This window comes from Centropristis striata, chromosome 1, assembly GCF_030273125.1.
Source record: "Centropristis striata isolate RG_2023a ecotype Rhode Island chromosome 1, C.striata_1.0, whole genome shotgun sequence".
NCBI classification, from domain to species: domain Eukaryota; kingdom Metazoa; phylum Chordata; class Actinopteri; order Perciformes; family Serranidae; genus Centropristis; species Centropristis striata.
In genome coordinates this window covers 24811735-24830592 of record NC_081517.1, presented here as the reverse complement: position 1 = coordinate 24830592, position 18858 = coordinate 24811735, and the positions used below count along the sequence as shown (strand labels likewise).

General features: G+C 39.7%; 1 protein-coding gene across 3 annotated transcripts in view; it reads right to left on the bottom strand.

Annotated features, from left to right (window-relative positions):
• Positions 1-877: 877 nt before the first annotated feature.
• Positions 878-18858, bottom strand: part of tenm3 (teneurin transmembrane protein 3) — a 207255-nt gene continuing 189274 nt past the window's right edge. For all 3 annotated transcript variants that reach the window (XM_059335424.1, XM_059335432.1, XM_059335440.1), the window contains 11 exons: positions 14583-14780; positions 13593-13652; positions 12583-12927; positions 10984-11228; positions 10718-10899; positions 9235-9437; positions 8591-8701; positions 8150-8292; positions 7924-8048; positions 5610-5740; positions 878-3327 (listed from right to left, as the gene is read on the bottom strand). In XM_059335424.1, coding sequence (XP_059191407.1) covers positions 2572-3327; positions 5610-5740; positions 7924-8048; positions 8150-8292; positions 8591-8701; positions 9235-9437; positions 10718-10899; positions 10984-11228; positions 12583-12927; positions 13593-13652; positions 14583-14780 — 2499 coding nt within the window. In that variant the 3' untranslated portion in view covers positions 878-2571. The remainder of the gene's footprint in view (positions 3328-5609; positions 5741-7923; positions 8049-8149; positions 8293-8590; positions 8702-9234; positions 9438-10717; positions 10900-10983; positions 11229-12582; positions 12928-13592; positions 13653-14582; positions 14781-18858) is intronic.

Sequence of the window (18858 nt, the reverse complement as noted above, 5' to 3'; positions counted from 1 at the left end):
GTGACAGACCTCAGATTGGGAGTGTTTTGTTTTATTACTCGGCCCAAGCCAGGTTAAAATACGGGAGATTTACGGGAAAATACTAATACGGGAGGACGACGGGAAAGAAGGGTAAAATATGGGACTTTCCCGGCCAAAACGGGATACTCGACAGGTATGTCTATAATCCATTTTGCTTATTGACAGAACTGGTCCACTGATGACGCTGCGATTCACACAGCCCTCACACACATGGAGGGGAAGGACACATATATGAGGATGCTGTTTGTGGACTACAGCTCAGCATTTAATACTGTCATACCTCATAGGCTCTGTGAGAAGCTCCTCATCCTCGGTCTGACACCATCCCTCTGTAACTGGGTGCTGGACTTTCTAACAGACAGGCCCCAGTCTGTCAGAATAGGACAGTGGACGTCAGCCACCAAGAGAGTCATCATAGGAATCCCCCAGGGCTGTGTGCTGAGCCCGCTGCTGTTCTCTCTGTTTACCTATGACTGCGTGGCCTCCCAGAAAGACACCAGCATCATTTCTGATACATAAATATGTCTGGAAAATGCTGATAACTTTACCTGGTAGGGCAGAGAAGTTTACAGGGGAGAGGTCTCTTTGGTGCACCTTCTGCTGATTGTAGACATTTGAACATTAAAAGTGCCCCAACTAGGCTTTACCTTTTTGTTTTGCCACTGCAGAGTGGCAGGACTCCTGATCACAGACTACACGATGGACAACACTGCTCTTGAAAGGTTTAATGAACATAAAGCCCTTTGAATTTAATTTGTTTTTTAATAATTGTACCTGTACTCGATAACAATTGCACAAAGCTGCATGAAACTTTTACACCTAAAAGGTGGGAAATGCAATTACAACAACAATAACAAAAGTTTCAAGGATTTTTATTCTTTACCGTAGAAACACTGTACATAAATTACTTTCTCTGAGACTAATATTGATGTACGGATAAGTGGAATTTCTCAACATTCAAAATAAAAAAGATCAACCCATAAAACATTATCAGTTTGTCTCTGAAAAAGATTGGTAGCATATGATGTTAACACTCTGTGTAAAGTTCCTGCTGTTTCCTTTAAAATGATTAAAGATGCCTTCCCAACCTTGTAAACACACATACACACAAATAAACTCCTCTATAAGAGTACAGAGACCCACAATCAATGAGAAAACATCCACATCGATTTTTGATCTATTACTGTTACTCATTAAAGTCACTGATGGCGATGCACTGTCCCTTTAAGGAGAAACGAGCAAAAACAAGGAGAGAAGCAACAATTAGTTACTACTCACAGCAACCCTGCCCCCCCAAAGCCATGACAACATGTTTCTATTGCAAGCAATACTACTACCTCTGACCGATAAAAGCACAAGGTCTATGCATTATGAGGCTGAGTCACATTTTGCAGAAGTGGAGGACTCCTGGGCTGACAAGAGACCAGTGTTTTACAGGACCAGTGAGCCCACTCGGTCCACAAAGAATCAGAAATAGCCGTGGCACCATGGCTTTCCTGTTTCCTCACAGACTGCTGTGGACTTTAGCCTGAAACTGTACAATTTTAAAGACCTTGTAAAAAGACAGGGGATCAGGAGGAGTGGTTTTAGAACTGACCAAACATATTATAGATAAGGAGGAAACAAAACACAACTCAAAGTTTTGTTTAGTTCAGATCATGGTCCATTCCGGTGGTGGTTGTGGTGGTGGTGTAGTAATAGTAGTAATAGTGGTATAGGTAATAGCATGTAAACGTTTTTTTGTTCATTTTTTATATCCCCTTTTTGTCTGAAGCAAATGCAAGTTTATATATAAAAACAAAACAAAAAAGCCAAACAGAATATAAGTCTTTTTTTCCTTCATACAAATTGTAGTCCTTTGTTGTGCCTGTCTCTCTTTGAGAGAGTCCAATACAGTTCCAGTTCCTTCAGCCATGGAAACAACTGATCCTATAGACATGGCTCATAGAGGTCCATAACCCAGAGCAACGGGTCACACCTGGACGCACACAGATATGATACCTGCAATATCTGTGAGGGATCCACAGACATTTGTTATATTGACTGCTCTGACAGTTTACAACTGTCTAAATGCTTGAGGGCTCATCTAGTTGTGATGGCTACTGAAATGCTCAGTTGGCTATTTAAACAAGTCTCTACATCCCACTGTTTCACAGCTAGATAGCACACGATTATAGCACTCAGGTAAGCCCCGCCTACCAGAGAGAGGGGTAGGGGCATGCGTGTAGGCTTTTTAAAGGCAGACGACAGGGCGAAAAAGAGACAAAGAAAATATAGATAGAAAAAGAAAGAGAGAAAAGGCATTGGTTAATAGACCGAACCTTCTTGCAGGCTCATGAAGACCGTTTTAAGCCATCACAACATAATTTTTCCTGTCCAACTTTGCCGTCCTCAGAATAAAACGAATTTGCAAACATGGGGTCCCTTCGGTGGCGACTTTAGAGTCTCTAGACAGTTCAGTCAGTGACATCCATTTTGTGTTGAAACTGAACTTTTCGTTAGTCTTTGACAGTCACACAGGGTAGAATTTAGAAGTTTGTTGATGCCGTGTTACCTCCTCCCTATCTCACTCTGCCGTAGGAACTGCATGTTGTTAGCGCTGTCGGCTAGCTCAGGGTACTGCTCTATGGACAAGACGTAGTAGCCATCGTAACCCAAAACCTTCCCACTGCTCAGCAGCTGGCGTTTCTCCCCCTCGGTCCACAGCCGAACTCCTTCCTCCCCGTCTCTCACCCGCTGCTGTTCGCGGGCCCAGGCGCTCGATAGTGCCCTCTGCCTTGCTTGCTCCAGGATTCGTGCTTTCTCTTCATCCAGCGTTGTCCCGTAACGCACGTGGAGTGCCAGAGCGCCATACTGCAGCTCCACATCAGCAAAGCGCCGCGTTCTCCCATTCATCACCGTCGTAGACTGGGACACTGTGACGTTCACTCCATTTTCTAGTGATTTCCTGCCTGAGGTGAGCCGCAGTGCACTGAGGTCGTTCTCAGGCAAGCTGGTCTTGATGAAGTAGTGCGTATCTCGTCCCTCCACTGTATAATGTAGGTCTTCAAGGTAAAAAGCATTGTTTAAGACTGCAGCCACTTTGATGCAGTCCTCATTGGCAATGTTGAGAGCGTTGGTCACCACACGGCCTTGGATCACAGCCAGCATCACTCCCTTGCCTATCAGAGACTTGACTGTGGCGAACCACAACCAGGGTTTGGCGTGGTCGGAATGACGCCGGCTGAGCTGGATTTCTGGCATCCGCTCAAAAGACAGGAACGCTTGAGACTGGCGAGTCACCTCCTGCTGGACACCTGAGATAGACTGTAGACGAGAGAAGATTAAGATTAATTACCTTATTAATCTCACAATGGGGAAATTCAACCTCTGCATTTAACCCATCCTTTTTTACACACAAGTGAACACACCATGCAAGGAGCAGTGGGCAGCACATTACTGCGACCGGGGAGCTGTGCAGGGGGGTTAGGTGCCTTGCTCAAGGGCACTTCAGTCCTAGACCTGTCACTACCGGGATTCAAACCGGCGACTCTCCAGTTACAAGCAAATAACAAAAATATTCTATTATAATATAAAAGCTATTATATTTTTGTATACCCTCCCATAAATTTAGAATTTCTGGCCATTACTTCTGCTAAACTGCACAAATAAGTCAAGTACATCTACAGTAAACTTCAAATAACACTGTTCACAATCTGCCACATCTATTTTTTCCGTGGCCAAGGGCTAAGTAATTCATTTATTTCATGTTTGTATGCATAGAGACAAATGTTTATTATAAACCAGTGCCACACCACAGCAATTATAGCCTAATGTCTCGGTAACACTACTCCATTTTATCCCTCATTTTCTGTTGACAGACAATATTTGGATAAGAGCCTCAGATCAGAAGCAAATCTGTGTTGGCTCAGTGTTGGCCCTGTGAGCAAGATTGCCATGTGCAAACTGTTCAGGGTCATCACCAATACGTTCCAGATATACAGCATGCAAAATATCTGGTTTGTCAGGACCTACAGCCTATTAGAGTCAAGACATGGGTTGACACAGGGAATATTGAGAGCCGCGGTGATGGTGGTGTGTTTCAGGGGAGAGGAAAAGAAGACTGTGACGTAGTGTGTGCTTAATGCCTGCCACTAGAGGGGCCTTTTAAACATGTCAAATTCAACAAATACACAAACGGTATGTTCAATAAAATCACAGAACTCAAGAAGATAATTAAGACAAAGCAGTAGAAGGAACAAAATATGACAAAATACCATAAAACAGAGACGAAAAACAGTTTTCTAAACATTGAGTGTGAGACATGTCTTTTCAAACCATGCTGACAAGGACAGGTTTGAAACTGACAGAGTAGTAAACTTAGAAAAATATAAATCAAAGTTTTATCAGATGAATTACATTTTTTAAGTTTATGAATAACAATATCATGATTTAATATATCAAATGCCTTTTTAAACTGCATAAAGACTGCCCCTACTACTTCACCTTTATGAAATTATTATATAAGCTGTTAAAAGTAAAAAAGCAGCTAAAAGAAAGCAACACCAGTGTGTGGAATAATACAGACAGAAGCCAAACTGCAATGGACGTGGATAATCATTTTCTCTGCATACTTCATTAGCTGTTCCTCGTTTCATAAGTTTTCAATTTGACTCATTTACATTGGGGAAAGATAATTTACGATTTAAATTTTTAGGTCTTTTTAATTGCTTCGTCTGCATTAAAAATTTAGAAATTTCAAATGTCCTTTTTCCTTTTCTTGTCATTTTATTCAGAATTAAAAATATTCTTATATAATATAAAAGCTATTACATTTTTGTTTACCCTCCCATAATTTAGAGTTTCTGGCCATTACTGCTGCTAAACTGCACAAATAAGTCCAGTACATCTACAGTACACTTCAAATAACACTGTCAGTCGGCCCAAGTCTCTCTCCTTTACCACTTCATTTTCTCTGGTTTTCTCCCAATTCTGTTCACAATCTGCCACATCTATTTTTGTCTCTGTCTTCATTAAGCAGTGTTCTTGTTGGTGTCCCTGAATTTCAGCACAGTCTCTCACTCTTTGTGTGTAAGTTTGACTTCCTAATAACCTGTCCACCAAACAAGTGTATAAAAAGCAACTATAACTGAGTGGAAGAACAGAAGAAGGATCAGAGAATGCAGCATTAAGGCTCTGACTCTTTATGGTCTTCCCTCCTCATTATCCTCACTCAGTGTCTTCCTACAGCATTCGCTTATTTCATCTTTTTTTATTCCAACTTTTCTTTCCTAATAGTAATTTTGTCCCCTGTGCGTGACTGTATTTAGTTAGTTTAATTAGTAGAGTTATGAATAATATAGTTCAAAATGTGTAATATCTGTAAAATATGTGTGTAGCAGCTTTAAAAAAATATGAATTTTTACCTCTATGAAGGAGGTTATGCTTTTATTGGGGTTTGTTTGTCTGTTTGTTTGTCTTTCAGCAGGATTTTCGAAAAAAAACCAACAAAAACTGGCACATTTTTCACAAAACTTAAGCATGTAGCATGGGCCACACAATAACCCATTAAACTTTGAGGCAGATCCATTTCACGGGTAGATACATACAGGCAAGTCATCCCACAGCTGGCTCTTTTTCATCTCCAGAGATGGCTGCGTCAGGTCAAACTTGGGAATAGGAAATCCTGGGATTGCGTTGTGGAGATGGAAGCCAAATGTGACCAACCAGATATTGACATCTACAGAGAAAGAGAGAAGTGGGTGTGAAAAGGGAAACATAAAATACGTTGAAGAGTGACACAGCTTTAATAATTTGCACTCAGTCAAGGTTCCAGCTAAACAAATTGTAATAACAAAGATGGCAGCTTTGTATATTTCTCATGCCTCAATCCCATATGCCTCAAATGTTACATCTCATTACTATGAAAAGTAATTTCTAATAACTTGAATGCTGGATCATCCAACATCTCCATGATAAGTATAGATTCCACCTGGCAGAAAATACAACTTTTTGCAGCCTGTTGACCCAGACTAATTTCACTTCCACCAAGTTTAGAGTAAATTAGGTATTTTTTTATGATTCAACTTTTATTGAGTTTTTACATTTTTTACAAGACCAAACTAACAACCAATTAAGAAAAAAAAAAAAATTAGGCCTGCAAGCAGAGTGGAGCCGTTGAGGGAGGGCACGGCGATGTGGGCTCAGTCCCTATGCGTCCCAAATGTGCTACCACTGTGCTCGGGGTAGGTGTAAAACATAAGACTTGCTGTAGCCAGCAGGGGGCGCTATGACTGTGTGTCACTATTGACACGTGGGTGTGTCCCGGGCTGGACCCTAATCACGTGTGTGAAATGTGGGACAGACTGAACAATGTATGGTCAAGTTATGCAGTCTCGTGTGTTATGGCGAGACGCCATATTTTGCCGCCATGCCACACCCACATAGTGTGACTGTCGGTAAAGATTTATACAACTTTTGATCCCAAAGGCCTTGTGATGGTACTGACCAAGTTTTGAAGTAAATTGTGTGAAATCTGTAGGAGTTCGTTAAAGTATGCGAGGTGGAAATGGGTAAAAACGATGAATTGTGCGTTTTTCAAATCAAGATAGCGGACTTCCTGTTGGGTTTGAGGTATGGGTACCTGTCTTGGTATATATATATATATATATATATATATATATATACCAAGACAGGTAAAATTAGGCCATGCTCAACATGTTAAACTGTCTTAACAGGAGACAACCACCACACTATTGCATGTCTATTCATTGTCCCATGTGAGATTCACTGTCACTGGTAGACTCCCAGTAAACATTCCCCTGTAATGAACCCAGTCAGCCTCCACCTTCATTTCCATACCAGTCCACCAAGAACAGCCCATGATGATCAGTGTATGCAGATACATTTTAGCTACCCTGTAAAGAATATAGTCTTAAAATCATTCCCCATTTCTCAATATATTTATCAATATCATTTGTTAAATATAGGATATCCTTTCAGAGTAAATTGGGTATTAAAAGAAAGCTGAGACTCTTGTGGATTCAATGAGTCCCGTTTTATATTCAAGTATGATGTTGTTAGTCTCCATAGCAGCCATTTCATTGTAGTGAGGGCATTTTTTAAACTTGACCTCGCTGTATAAAACCTGCTGCGACCTCAAGGATCATCACAGCCTCATGGAACTTTACAAACTACCTAGACTACCACCCTCCTCTAAAAGCCCTAGGAGGGATGGTTTTCTATGTTTATTGACAACAAGGAGAGGTTACAGAACTGAAGTCCTTGCCATCTAATCACAGAGTTTTTCAAACCAAATCACAGCATTTCTATCAGTTCTTGAGACTGGGGGTATCATTTTGAGCTTGGCCTTCATATACCCATATCATAATGTTAATTAATTAATATTACAGAATGCTTACTAGAACAACTTGACACACTAGCCTGGGTATACCCATGCTGCCTTGCGCGCTCGATTTTGTTTCGAACTGCAAGGCGGCATGGTGTCCATGGCCGATTTTTAGCCCTACTTTTGGTATCCAATCACAGAACGGGTAGGGGCGGCAAGACGATGACGCATACTACAGACGGAAGCTTGTAATTTTCTTACGGATCCAACATGGCTGCAGCAGACGCCAAGCTCTCTTTGGATCTAGCTGTAGACAGTGTTCTAGATAGTTTAGAGCCAAAGTTTATTTTAAAAGAAGAACAATGTTTGGCTTTACACTCCTTTATCACCACCAAAAAGGATGTTTTAGCCTTGCTGAGAAACAGGATTTGGCAAAAGCCTAATCTACCAACTAGCCCCATTACTGGCTAAACTAATGGGATTTAGCTAGACCCCGCTCGTTATGGTCGTCTCGCCATTGATCAAAAGTACTATCTACCACTTAGTGATTCTTACTGTAAATGTTTGCTTGTTACCTGTGACATATTCTTTGACCTGATGAATCTTGCTGATGGGATTGTTGCCTCGGAACATGTAGAGATTGAAGGGCTGAGGGTCTTTACCAACATGTGTCCATGTGCTGATGTCAGGAGTGGTCCACCTTCGTAAAAAAGAACTCACTCTCGTCAGATGTGACACTGAAAAACCCAGAAAGCATATTGTTGTATAGAATAACATCTCATGCTTAGACAGAGTGAATACCTTCCAGCAGGGATGTCGTAGTCTCTGTCCCCAAAATGCAGCAGTCGTGTCAGAGGATCATACAGGCCTCCATGGAAACCAATAACCAGCACAAAGTCTGGGCTGGAATCAAAGTAAACCTCCCCATATGCCGTGTACTGCACCTACACACAAAAACATGATATTGAGACCCAAAACCATTTAACTAATTCCAACATATACACAAAATAGACTCCAGCACTATCTTACTTTTTTTTTTTTTAAATTAAATTACACACAACATAAATCACCAATGGACAAACACGGTATAAAAAGAAAAGAAAAAGAACAACAACAACAACATCACAAAATCAACCTAAATAAATAAATAAAACAGCAATAATAAATAAGAACTTTAACACACTTGAAGACTCCAGCACTTTCTTACTTTGCAAGGACCAACACACACATTCACACACATACCTGTTTGAGCAATAGTCCATTGTTGCTGAAGACAGCCAGTGGCGTTCCAGTGTTATCACATGCAATATAAAACTCCTCTCCACTGCTGATCTCCATAGCAAACACATGGCCCTGTGCAACAATAAACATAACAATTAAACACATTATTTACAGACTACTACAACTACTACTACCACTAATAAAAACATGATGACGATGATGAGTAATTATCAATATTTTTTGTGTTTGTATTCTAAACCCAAATGATAACAGGAGTGATATAAATAATGATGTCACTATTATAACCTATTTGGGCTGTTGCTGCAGAGAAAAACCATCATCTGCTATCTAATTGAAATGCTGTACACTCACAATGTTTTCCCTATGGTCACTGGAGGGAAACCTGCTCTACACACACTATCATAACTCAAAAGTAGAGAGGGAAAACTAAAAGTGACTCATAAATAGCAGTGAGTGGGAGCTCTGTCCAGAGAAAGCTAGACTCCTCCATATACTTTGCCTGTTTCTAGCTGGAGATCCTGGAAAACATTGGAGTTTGGAACAAGAAATACCAACACTTACATACTTTTGTGTCAAATTTGACCAAATATAGTGTTAGCAATGATAGCACCATGTTAAGATGACTGATTTTCCAGTATAGCCACCTGCAGATCGTAGTAAAAGGATGTGATCTCGGAGCTGGAGTGGTTATAGACATGGGTGATCCTGGTAGGGTAGTTCAGGTCAGCGTAGAAGAACTGCAGGTGTTGGCCCAGACTGTTTCTAGATGCCACACGCCGACCTAGACCGTCGTAACGATACTGGATGGTCCAACTGGCTGCTTTGCTGTAGACACGAACTAAAAGACCTGAAATACAGGAATCAAAAGAAAGAATAAGGATGTGAAAAGTGACAAAGATGTTGGTATAAAAAGCTACTATGTACAGACTGTAAAAACTGTAGACTTAAGGAGGATTGTTGCATTTGTCTAAAATAAAAATAAAAAGTTAAGAAAAAAACCCAAATACCTAAGGTTAAGGCTCTGACACATCAGCAATCCAAATGTCAGACTTTTGCAGCAAGTTAATTAATTTCATTGGGATGACCACAATCAAAGGCTAAGTAAATTCAAGTCCTCTGTGTCGAGTTTAACTTTAGTGAACTTGAGTTTCTGCATTTTAATAATACCAATCTGTCCTGACAGTGCCAACAAATGGAGGAGGCTATTTTATTCATTAGCTGTATTGCACCATTCACTTTTCTGATCATAAAATCTAAACTTTGTCCAAAAATGGCTTCTAGATAGTAATGAAATAGAAGTCAATGGCACCGATGCATCTCTTGAATAAACTGTGTGAACTTATTGTCCTATTATCAACCAAGCTACCAAGCTTAATAACTGACAGTTACCAAGCTAGCTTGTGGGGGTCATCTCTATGTTCCCCGGGTCCTATGTTCCCCTGCAGCAATACATGTCAGGGAACATAGGACCCTTTTCCAGAAAAAGGGAATATGTTCCCCGCAATCTATCAATCTTTACGGTAGACTCTCAGCATGGCCAGCAGGCCTACCGTCACATGGCCCACCTTGGCTCAAGCAGCCCAAAACTTAAATTTGCACAGCAGCTACTTTCAGTTCATTTTTTGGCTTTTTAAATCTAGGATTCCTCATGTTTGTATATTCCCACCCCTAATCATATTGTCTTGCGTCAAGGCTTAGCTTTTTCCTTTTAGGGTAAGGGTTAGGGTTAGGTTAGGTTAGGTTAGGTTGAGGTTATTTGCATACGTGCGTCAAACAGCCCGTAGGCTTACATAGGCCTATTTGCCATGGAATTTGGCAGTAATGGTGGAAAAAGTAACAGACCGGGGAACACAGGACCCTTTTTCCCAAAAAGGGTCCTGTGTTCCCCGGGAGCGTGTCTATGTTCCCCAGTCTCATACAAAGAGGGGAACATAGACACGCTCCTCTATTGTGCTATGGCTGAAATGACTAGCGTTAGGACGCTCCCAGCTGGATGTGGTTCTCCAACCAGCCCTTACAGTAGTCATTGAACTAATTGAACACATGGATGAGCTTTGCTGTGTCACTCTCTGGTGTGACTGGGCCTTTATACTGCTTCGCTGGGTCAACAAAATAATAATTACCCACCTTTGGAGTTGTATTCAAATATCTCAGCTCCTCTCTGTCTCAGGAAACCGTCTTCATCCAGCCTGTACTGAACATCTCCCAGGCGAGTTATTCTGTCCCTCAGATCATAGCGTAGAGGAGTTAAGCGGCCGCTGTTGCCAGGGTTTAGCAAATGCAGGTTCCCATTCAGGTCATAATTATACCTGGAAAGACAGAAAATTATACATATAACATTTGGCATCACCAAAAATGAAGCTGCTTTTTTCTGTTTAATGTTATGGTCTTACCTCCACATCATCTTCTCGTTGAGGGAGACTGTCTGCAGCTGTCCATCAACATCATACTCATAACCATATTTGGTTGTGTTGGCAAACGGTCCAATCTTGATCTCCCGCTTGGTGACCCGGCCCATGTTGTCGTACTGAATGGTGATCCAATACATCAGAGATCTGAAGATCTCATACTGGATCTCTTTGATGCGGCCGTGCTGGTCGAAGTGTTTGGTGTAGGTCATCACTGCTGTGGAGATGATCTAAGACAGGGGCAATATTCAGGTCACCATAAACAGTTTACTATGTTCACTGAAAAGGAACAACACACATGACTGACCAGAAAAGACATCAGTATTAACAATAAACAAATGCTATTAATGTGTTTGTCCTGCTTGATAGAAACACACACTGATGTCCAGTTGTATTTGAGGAATTCAAGCATATAGCTCTGGGCCGTTTATCGAGCCTCTCAAAATCGCTCCTAACAATTCATTAAAAGTTAAACTTGGACTAAGTTTCTACATTCATTCATTCATGATGAGTAGGAGTTCTCATTAGTGAAATGTTTGGTTTGTGTGCTATTTAACCACTACCAGAGAACTTTATTTATAATTTCATGGTTCAGTCTTCCCATTCCAAAACATTTACTTGTGCATTTAATTTATTAAGGCCTTTAATATATTACATTCCACTCTGAATAAAAACCATAGGTTTAGTTATTGCTGTCTATTTTTGAGGGATGTCTTTTACTTGCTGATGAGTAACATAATGCTGTTTAAATACACTATTTCAGGGATGGGCAACTTAAATGCTGGAGGGCCACAGTTTTTCATGGACACTACCACAGGGCCACATATAGGACCGTAAATAATAGATATGATGAAACTGCAATTTTATTTTGTGTTAAAAAACACTTTATGCACGTTTACAGTGCAGTAACTTAACATATTTCATGCTCAAATGCATGTTTAACAGTATAAATAGGAATACAAAAGGGTTAATAAAATAAAAAAATAAATAAATAACCACTTACTGTGATTTCTTTTTTTTTCAGTGCAAGAACAGCAGACCAACATTAATTGCAAGAAGTAATTTTGTGCATTTTTACACTGCACTTTTGAGATTTCATGCTCAAATGCATGTAGTTGTACTGAGGGCCACTTCAAGTGAGGGTGAGGGCCGTATGTGGCCCCCGTGCCTCCAGTTGACCATCCCTGCACTATTTGGTCATATTATCAATAAAGTTGAAAATATGATATGACGTTTAGGGCATATCCCCTACCCCAAGAAGCACGGCTTGATGCCAGGTGCAGCTGTAAAAAAGATTCAGTTTGGAAGGACGGAGGAGGGTGAAACAGTAAAGTGAAACAATGTGAAAGCCTGTGGGTGATGACAGAGTACACACACCTGTCACCTCACTCATTATTGAGGATGTATGTGTGATGTTTCACTGATCTGATGTATCACTTCATCTGTCCCTTTAAATGGCTAGTATCAGTTCTAACTTCAACGACTGGTCCACATTATTTTCAAGATTTATGAGGTACTTTTTCTTACTTATCCATCATTTTGGCAATTTGACAATATAAATCAATGCAGTTAATACTGTCTTACCTGATTGATATCATAATAGATGACTCCAAATTTCCCAAACTGCTCCACCTTTCCAGATATGTCATCAAACTGATAGAGGTCAATAGGCAGCGGTGTCTCATTGATGACAGCCTGCATGCTGGTGACTCTGAAGCTGTTGTCGTAGGTGTAGTCAAAGCGTGCGTTAACCATCCCGTCCTCACTGAAGCGGAATATTTGCCGGTCGACCAGCGGGCCGATCTGGCGGTACCGGATGGAGCAGATGAAGCCCTCGCTCTGCAGGTTGACGGTTTTAAGCACACCAGCAGTCTCATCATACGTGAAACTGACCCGTGTTGAGTCATAGAGGATCTCTGCCAGCTTGTTCTGATGAGACGGATAACACAGAGTAGTATGTGTTTACAATAATGGACATATCCATATATCTTGGACATATCTTTTTCCAGGATCTGCTTTAATGACTGCCATCGACTGACTTGAGTGGTCTATTCAAGCTGTCATAGCCACTATGTTCATTCTCTGCTGCAGCTGCAACTTATGCATATCAGGCTTTCCCACCTCCCTAGGGTCCACCCTGTTTCTTATGGTCCGGGCTGTATTGATCTCTCCCTGTCACAACTTTCAACTACATAAAACAGTCTTGATGCAAAAATACATTTATTCCCTATCCTGTTAAGCATCCTGGGGAAAAATGTATCTTATTCAACAACAATATGTACCGGTAGTTGGATTTAACAAAAAATGAACAACTGAAGAACAAATGTTAAATGATCCAATACTATTGCTACATATATCCCATTTAAAAAAACATATTTTCAATAATTCATACTAATAATCATTTTCACTGTAATGAAGATATAGGGTGATACTGCTATAATAGGCCTACTCTTACAAATATTAAACACTGTATGTATAAGTTATAAACTACATATATATTTCAATATACAGATACATAGAGATACAGATACATCTTAATAATGATTTTTTAATGACTTATTATGTAAACTCCCTAAAAACATAAAACAGAATACCTGTCTGCGATATTTGTAGAGTATACGGCGGCCGGTGCCTAGATGGGCGACTCTGAGGAGCTGAAGGGAGAGAGCAGAAAACACACTGGATGAGCTCTTTATTCTAATCTCATTAAACTCAGATTCAGAGCAATACATTGATTTATCATGACTGTCAATCATGTAAGCCAAACCATGGTCAGACCTGATGGGGCTGCCTTACTGTCACTAAACAATTTTCTAGAACTACAACATTATTGCTTAAGCCTTTGATGCACAACATGGGTCTAAAGTGACCTGACTAAGTTTTTATATTCTATATCTTTCTATAAATTAATTTCATCATTTAGTATTGCAGGTTTTCAAATAACTTGTTTTTGATCATCATACATGCTAATTTTTTGTTTTCATTTTTTACTTTTTGAATAAAAACCCTTTTTTTATCACTACGCTTCTAATGCACAAGGTCATTTTGGACCCATGTTGTGCATCAGAGGGTCACCAATTCACCAATCACCAATTTAAAAGCTGACAAAGAACACACAACTATTAACTATCCTATTTTGTTAAATTTGTGTTTTTCCAATGGAAATTATTATTTGGTGGCTCTAATAAGTCTCAAATTTTCCAATGTAATCTGGCGGTTCCAACAACTCTTTTAAAGTTAAACCTTAAAAATAAGACAAACATAGTTACACATATACTCAAATTGTTAATTTAGTGTCTCACTTTTTTATCACTACGCTTCTAATGCACAAGGTCATTTTTGACCCATGTGTGTAAACTTGACGTAATAATACAAAACTATTTTTCTTCATAAAGTATGAAAGGAAAAATGGATATATTATATATAACATGGGAAATGAATGCGGGTCATTTTTGACCCATGTTGTGCATTAGAAGGTGTTTATATGTTGTGCATCAAAGGGTGAAGGAAAGGAAAACAAAAAATGTGATCAAATGATAGGAAATGAAGTGTGATTATACACACAGATGCACACATGCACACACCTGTCCATCTTCAGAGTAGTCCACAATAACAGAGGCATTGCTCTCTGGGGGGGTGTAGATGTTCCTGTAGTATCCTATGGATCTGATCGTCTGCATGGTGTGTCGAGCCACGCTGGGCATAGTGACTGCTGACAGACGGTCCCCTGAGTCATAGTCGAAGATGTACTGGTGCTGGCTGTGCAGCAGCAACACCATGGACTGTTAGAGGGTAGAATAAAGACAAATATGACATATGCCATCACAGCAGTGGCAGGCAGAGTAGAAGCACAATGAGACACTTTATTTGTATACAATATTGTTTAACATAGTAAATAAATATCCATATAATAAATAATTAAAAACGTATAACATTCATATCGACTGGTTGGGGGGAGAGAAGATCCCCCATCACATCAGAGGACTATAGTGCTAATATGTATTTAATATTTTTAGTTTTTGCTTTATATTTAACCATCTAAGTCAATGACTGGATGTTCCTTTCAACTAGAGATCGACCAAAACATCGGTCGGCCAAAGTTCCTGTAATTTCAGAAATTACTACTCCCCAACCAGGACCTTACTTATCTCAGATCCTGGTCTTCGCAGTGGACACACAAGGAAATATTTTTTTTCTTCTCGTGAATAAATAGAGTTTAAATATTCCCCCCTCCCCAACATTACAGATTAGGAGTTGCACTCAATCTAGTTGGTAGATTAAATAACATATTAACACATTAACTAGAAGTCAACCATTATATCGGCCGGCCGATATATTAAATAATCGGAATCGGCATCAGCCTAAAAAAATCTGTATCAGACGACCACTAATTTAAACCAACATAAAAGTCGTGTTTATGTCATGAACCTTATGGTGCAAGTAACAACACTGTAGGACATCCACATCAATCCACTTTATACATAAGCAAGGCTGTACATCTTTCAGTCAGCTTTATAAAATGAATATCTTGATATTTTTGAGCCATCTGGTGGGCTTGTGCCCCACTGGACCTGATTCAAAATCCCACCTGCATGAGAGTTAGACAGCTTGCCTTGCATTTTAAGCAGTGTTTTATTTGTAGCCCTCTGGGGACAATACCAGCGAGCTCACAGTATATACAGTATATATAACAGTATATCAGCCTTTTAGCTGAGGTATATGTGGCACCTATGCACGTGTGTATTCTGTAAGATCCAGATCCATTCACACCAGATATGTGCCTGTTTCTTTCACCCTTCCTTCCAGTGCAGGAAATAATCAATTTAAAATATTTTACTGCTTGTTTTTAATGCCTCTTAATGGTCTGCCCCCTTTCTTTATTAAGGCCTTCATCCCTCCTGGCGTCTGGCAGATCTCAAAACAGTGAAGCAACACTAGCATCGGCTACTTCATTCATTTACCATCACCAACTCATTTATCAGCTGCTTGGCAACCAGCTGAATGGTAGCATCCAATCATATTCTAAACCAAAATACAATTAATCACTAATATGCTGATTCACTCTTGTCAGGGCCCCATACATCTATAGCAATCTTTTTCTTCAACTATGATGCTATGCTACTTCAGTTGTACCATGGGCGTTTTCCACACTGCACTGGCATTGGAGCCTGGGGTTTAGCATGCATAGCACTCCTATAGGATCAGGGAGACTCAAATTCTTTGTAAAATAATGTGACACCAATTTCCCCCACTTGTCCAAAACAAAAGACAAAGAAATCACTTCAACAAATCCTCTGGGACCCTCCTGTGCTGGAGAATGCAGATCTAAGAAGAGACAGCAGTAACTCCTCTTTGTCTAAAAGACAAACAGTTTTAATGTGAAAAACACAAGCTCTCCTGGGTGGGTGCTCCTTGCCTCGGGCCAAGTTCACCTTGACCTCTTAGTGAACAGGCCCTGTAAAACTGGCTCACAAAGAGGTGACAGTGGTTCTTTTTTACACTTTAACTGAATTAAATGGGTCTGATTTGCTACATAATTGTGCATTATTGTTTTATGTTATGTACTCATTTATATTTTTCATTTTTGTTGAGTATGTCTTCTCTGTTTGTTTTTACTTATTTTACTGCAAGATATATTCATCTTGGGACAACAAAGATACTAGGGCTGTTTCCACTACTCCTCAAAAAACGGAAGGAAGGAAGGCGGGTCTCACTCGCTGAAACGCCCTGAAAAGACTCTGTGCAAAATTAGCCATGCTGCTTTCAGCTGCTGACGCTGTTCACAGTTAGCGACGGTGAAAACCAAACGTCACCTCCAGAGTCTCTAAATCCCTCTGGTGGCTAACTTGGGACTTCTGAGAGGGCGTGGCCTGAGGCTTTCCCGGTGGCCACTTTTCCCCCTCGTCGAAACACGGCTACTGATTAAACTACTTAGAGCAGTATTGGCATAATACACGAGAATTCCGCACACTCCACTTTGTTAATAAATTATAGTATGTTGCATCCATATATATATGCGGTTGTGATGTTGTTTGTGTGTACATGCTGTATTCTGCTTTTTGACACTCTGTTTCCCAAAGAAGCTTCCAGTAAGTATTTTCAGCAAGAAGGCAAAGTGACAGATGGAGGAAGGAAGCGGATGATAAACAAGTGCAAGAGAAGGAGAGAGTGTGCATAGAGTGACACATGGAGTGATTGAATTTAGCTCATTTATTCACCAAGGGGGAGTTATCTATTTTCTTAATATTCATCTGATTTTCACAATTCTTATTTTGTCCTTAGTTTTGTGCCTTATCCTAGTCCTCTTTTCATCTTTTGTCTCCTTCTTTCTCTTTCAGTGCCTTTTCCATTTGTCAGTTTCTCCTGTTTTATTCATTATTGACTTGGGTCTTGCTTGCATTTTTTCAAAACTGTCACTGAATTTTTTCTTCTTCCATGGAATACTTCTTTATAGTTTCCTTGGCCTGCTTTCCATTCTGCCTCCACAACACATAACTCCTCACAATATGGACTTTAAATTTTTTTTTAAAAGCCTTCCTAATTAAACTTCTATAGATGATGAAAATGTCTATTGTGAATCAATTATATGTTTTGTTATATATATTTACTGAAATAAAACATTCACAAACAAGTGTGTACATAGGGGTAATCTATGGTAATCTATGACTGACCCATATCTGTGTGGGATGTTCTAAAAGAAAAAATGTCAGCCATTGCCCATGAAATCATTGGTATTGCTTCTACATGAAAGTCGGCTGGTGAAGCTGATTCTGATGCAGTTTCTCTACTGATCACCAGAAAACCTGTATTATAAAACATTTCGAGACAATGACATTGGTCATTTTTTAAATTGGCCTGTAGTATATTTACATTTTCCTGATCAGCAGACTCTTTTGGTCATGCAAATAATGACTGTTGCAGAAGTAGCATAACACTGTTCCAGCACTGCCAAAAACTCTAAGGTGCACACCTACCTACAGCCAGTGTGGGTTTCTTTGAACTACAATGATCCTTTCTCAATCTTAACAAAGTAGATTACTCAAACCAAACCAAACCATGAACATAGTGGTGACACTACTTGTTTTGTAAAAATCACATTATCTAGATGTAATGAGAAATAACCCGAAGTGGTCAGTATCACCGCTCATTATCACATGACCACCATGCCACATTGCTGAGTCAGCTCGTTTTGCTAACAAATACTGAACGGAGGTTGAAAGCCCCAAACAAGCCATCTGACAAACCTTTAAGCTGACACTATTTTATCACAACTACTCATTCAAAGGTCTCGAATGAAGTTTGTTGTTAACGGTGTTGTTCCATTAACCCTTTGATGCACGACATAAAAACACCTTCTAATGCACAACATGGGTCCAAAATGACCCGCATTCATTTCCCATGTTATTTCATGTTGGCTGTGTGTTTGAATAACTTTTTTTAAAATTACAGATCATTGTATCCTTTTTTCCTTTCAGACTTTATGAAGAAAAATAGTTTTTGTATTATTACATCAAGTTTACACACATGGGTCAAAAATGACCTTTTGCATTAGAAGCGTAGTGATTAAAAAAAAGTGATAGAAACATAGTTACACATATACTCAATTAACAATTTGAGTATATGTGTAACTATGTTTGTCTTATTTTTAAGGTTTAACTTTAAAAGAGTTGTTAGAACCACCATATTAGAGCTACCAAATAATAATATCCATTGGAAGAACACCAATTTTACAAAATAGGATAGTTAATAATTGTGTCTTCTTTGTCAGGTTTTAAATTAGTGATTGGTGAATTGGTGACAACATATAAACACCTTCTAATGCACAACATGGGTCTAAAATGACCTTGTGCATTAGAAGCA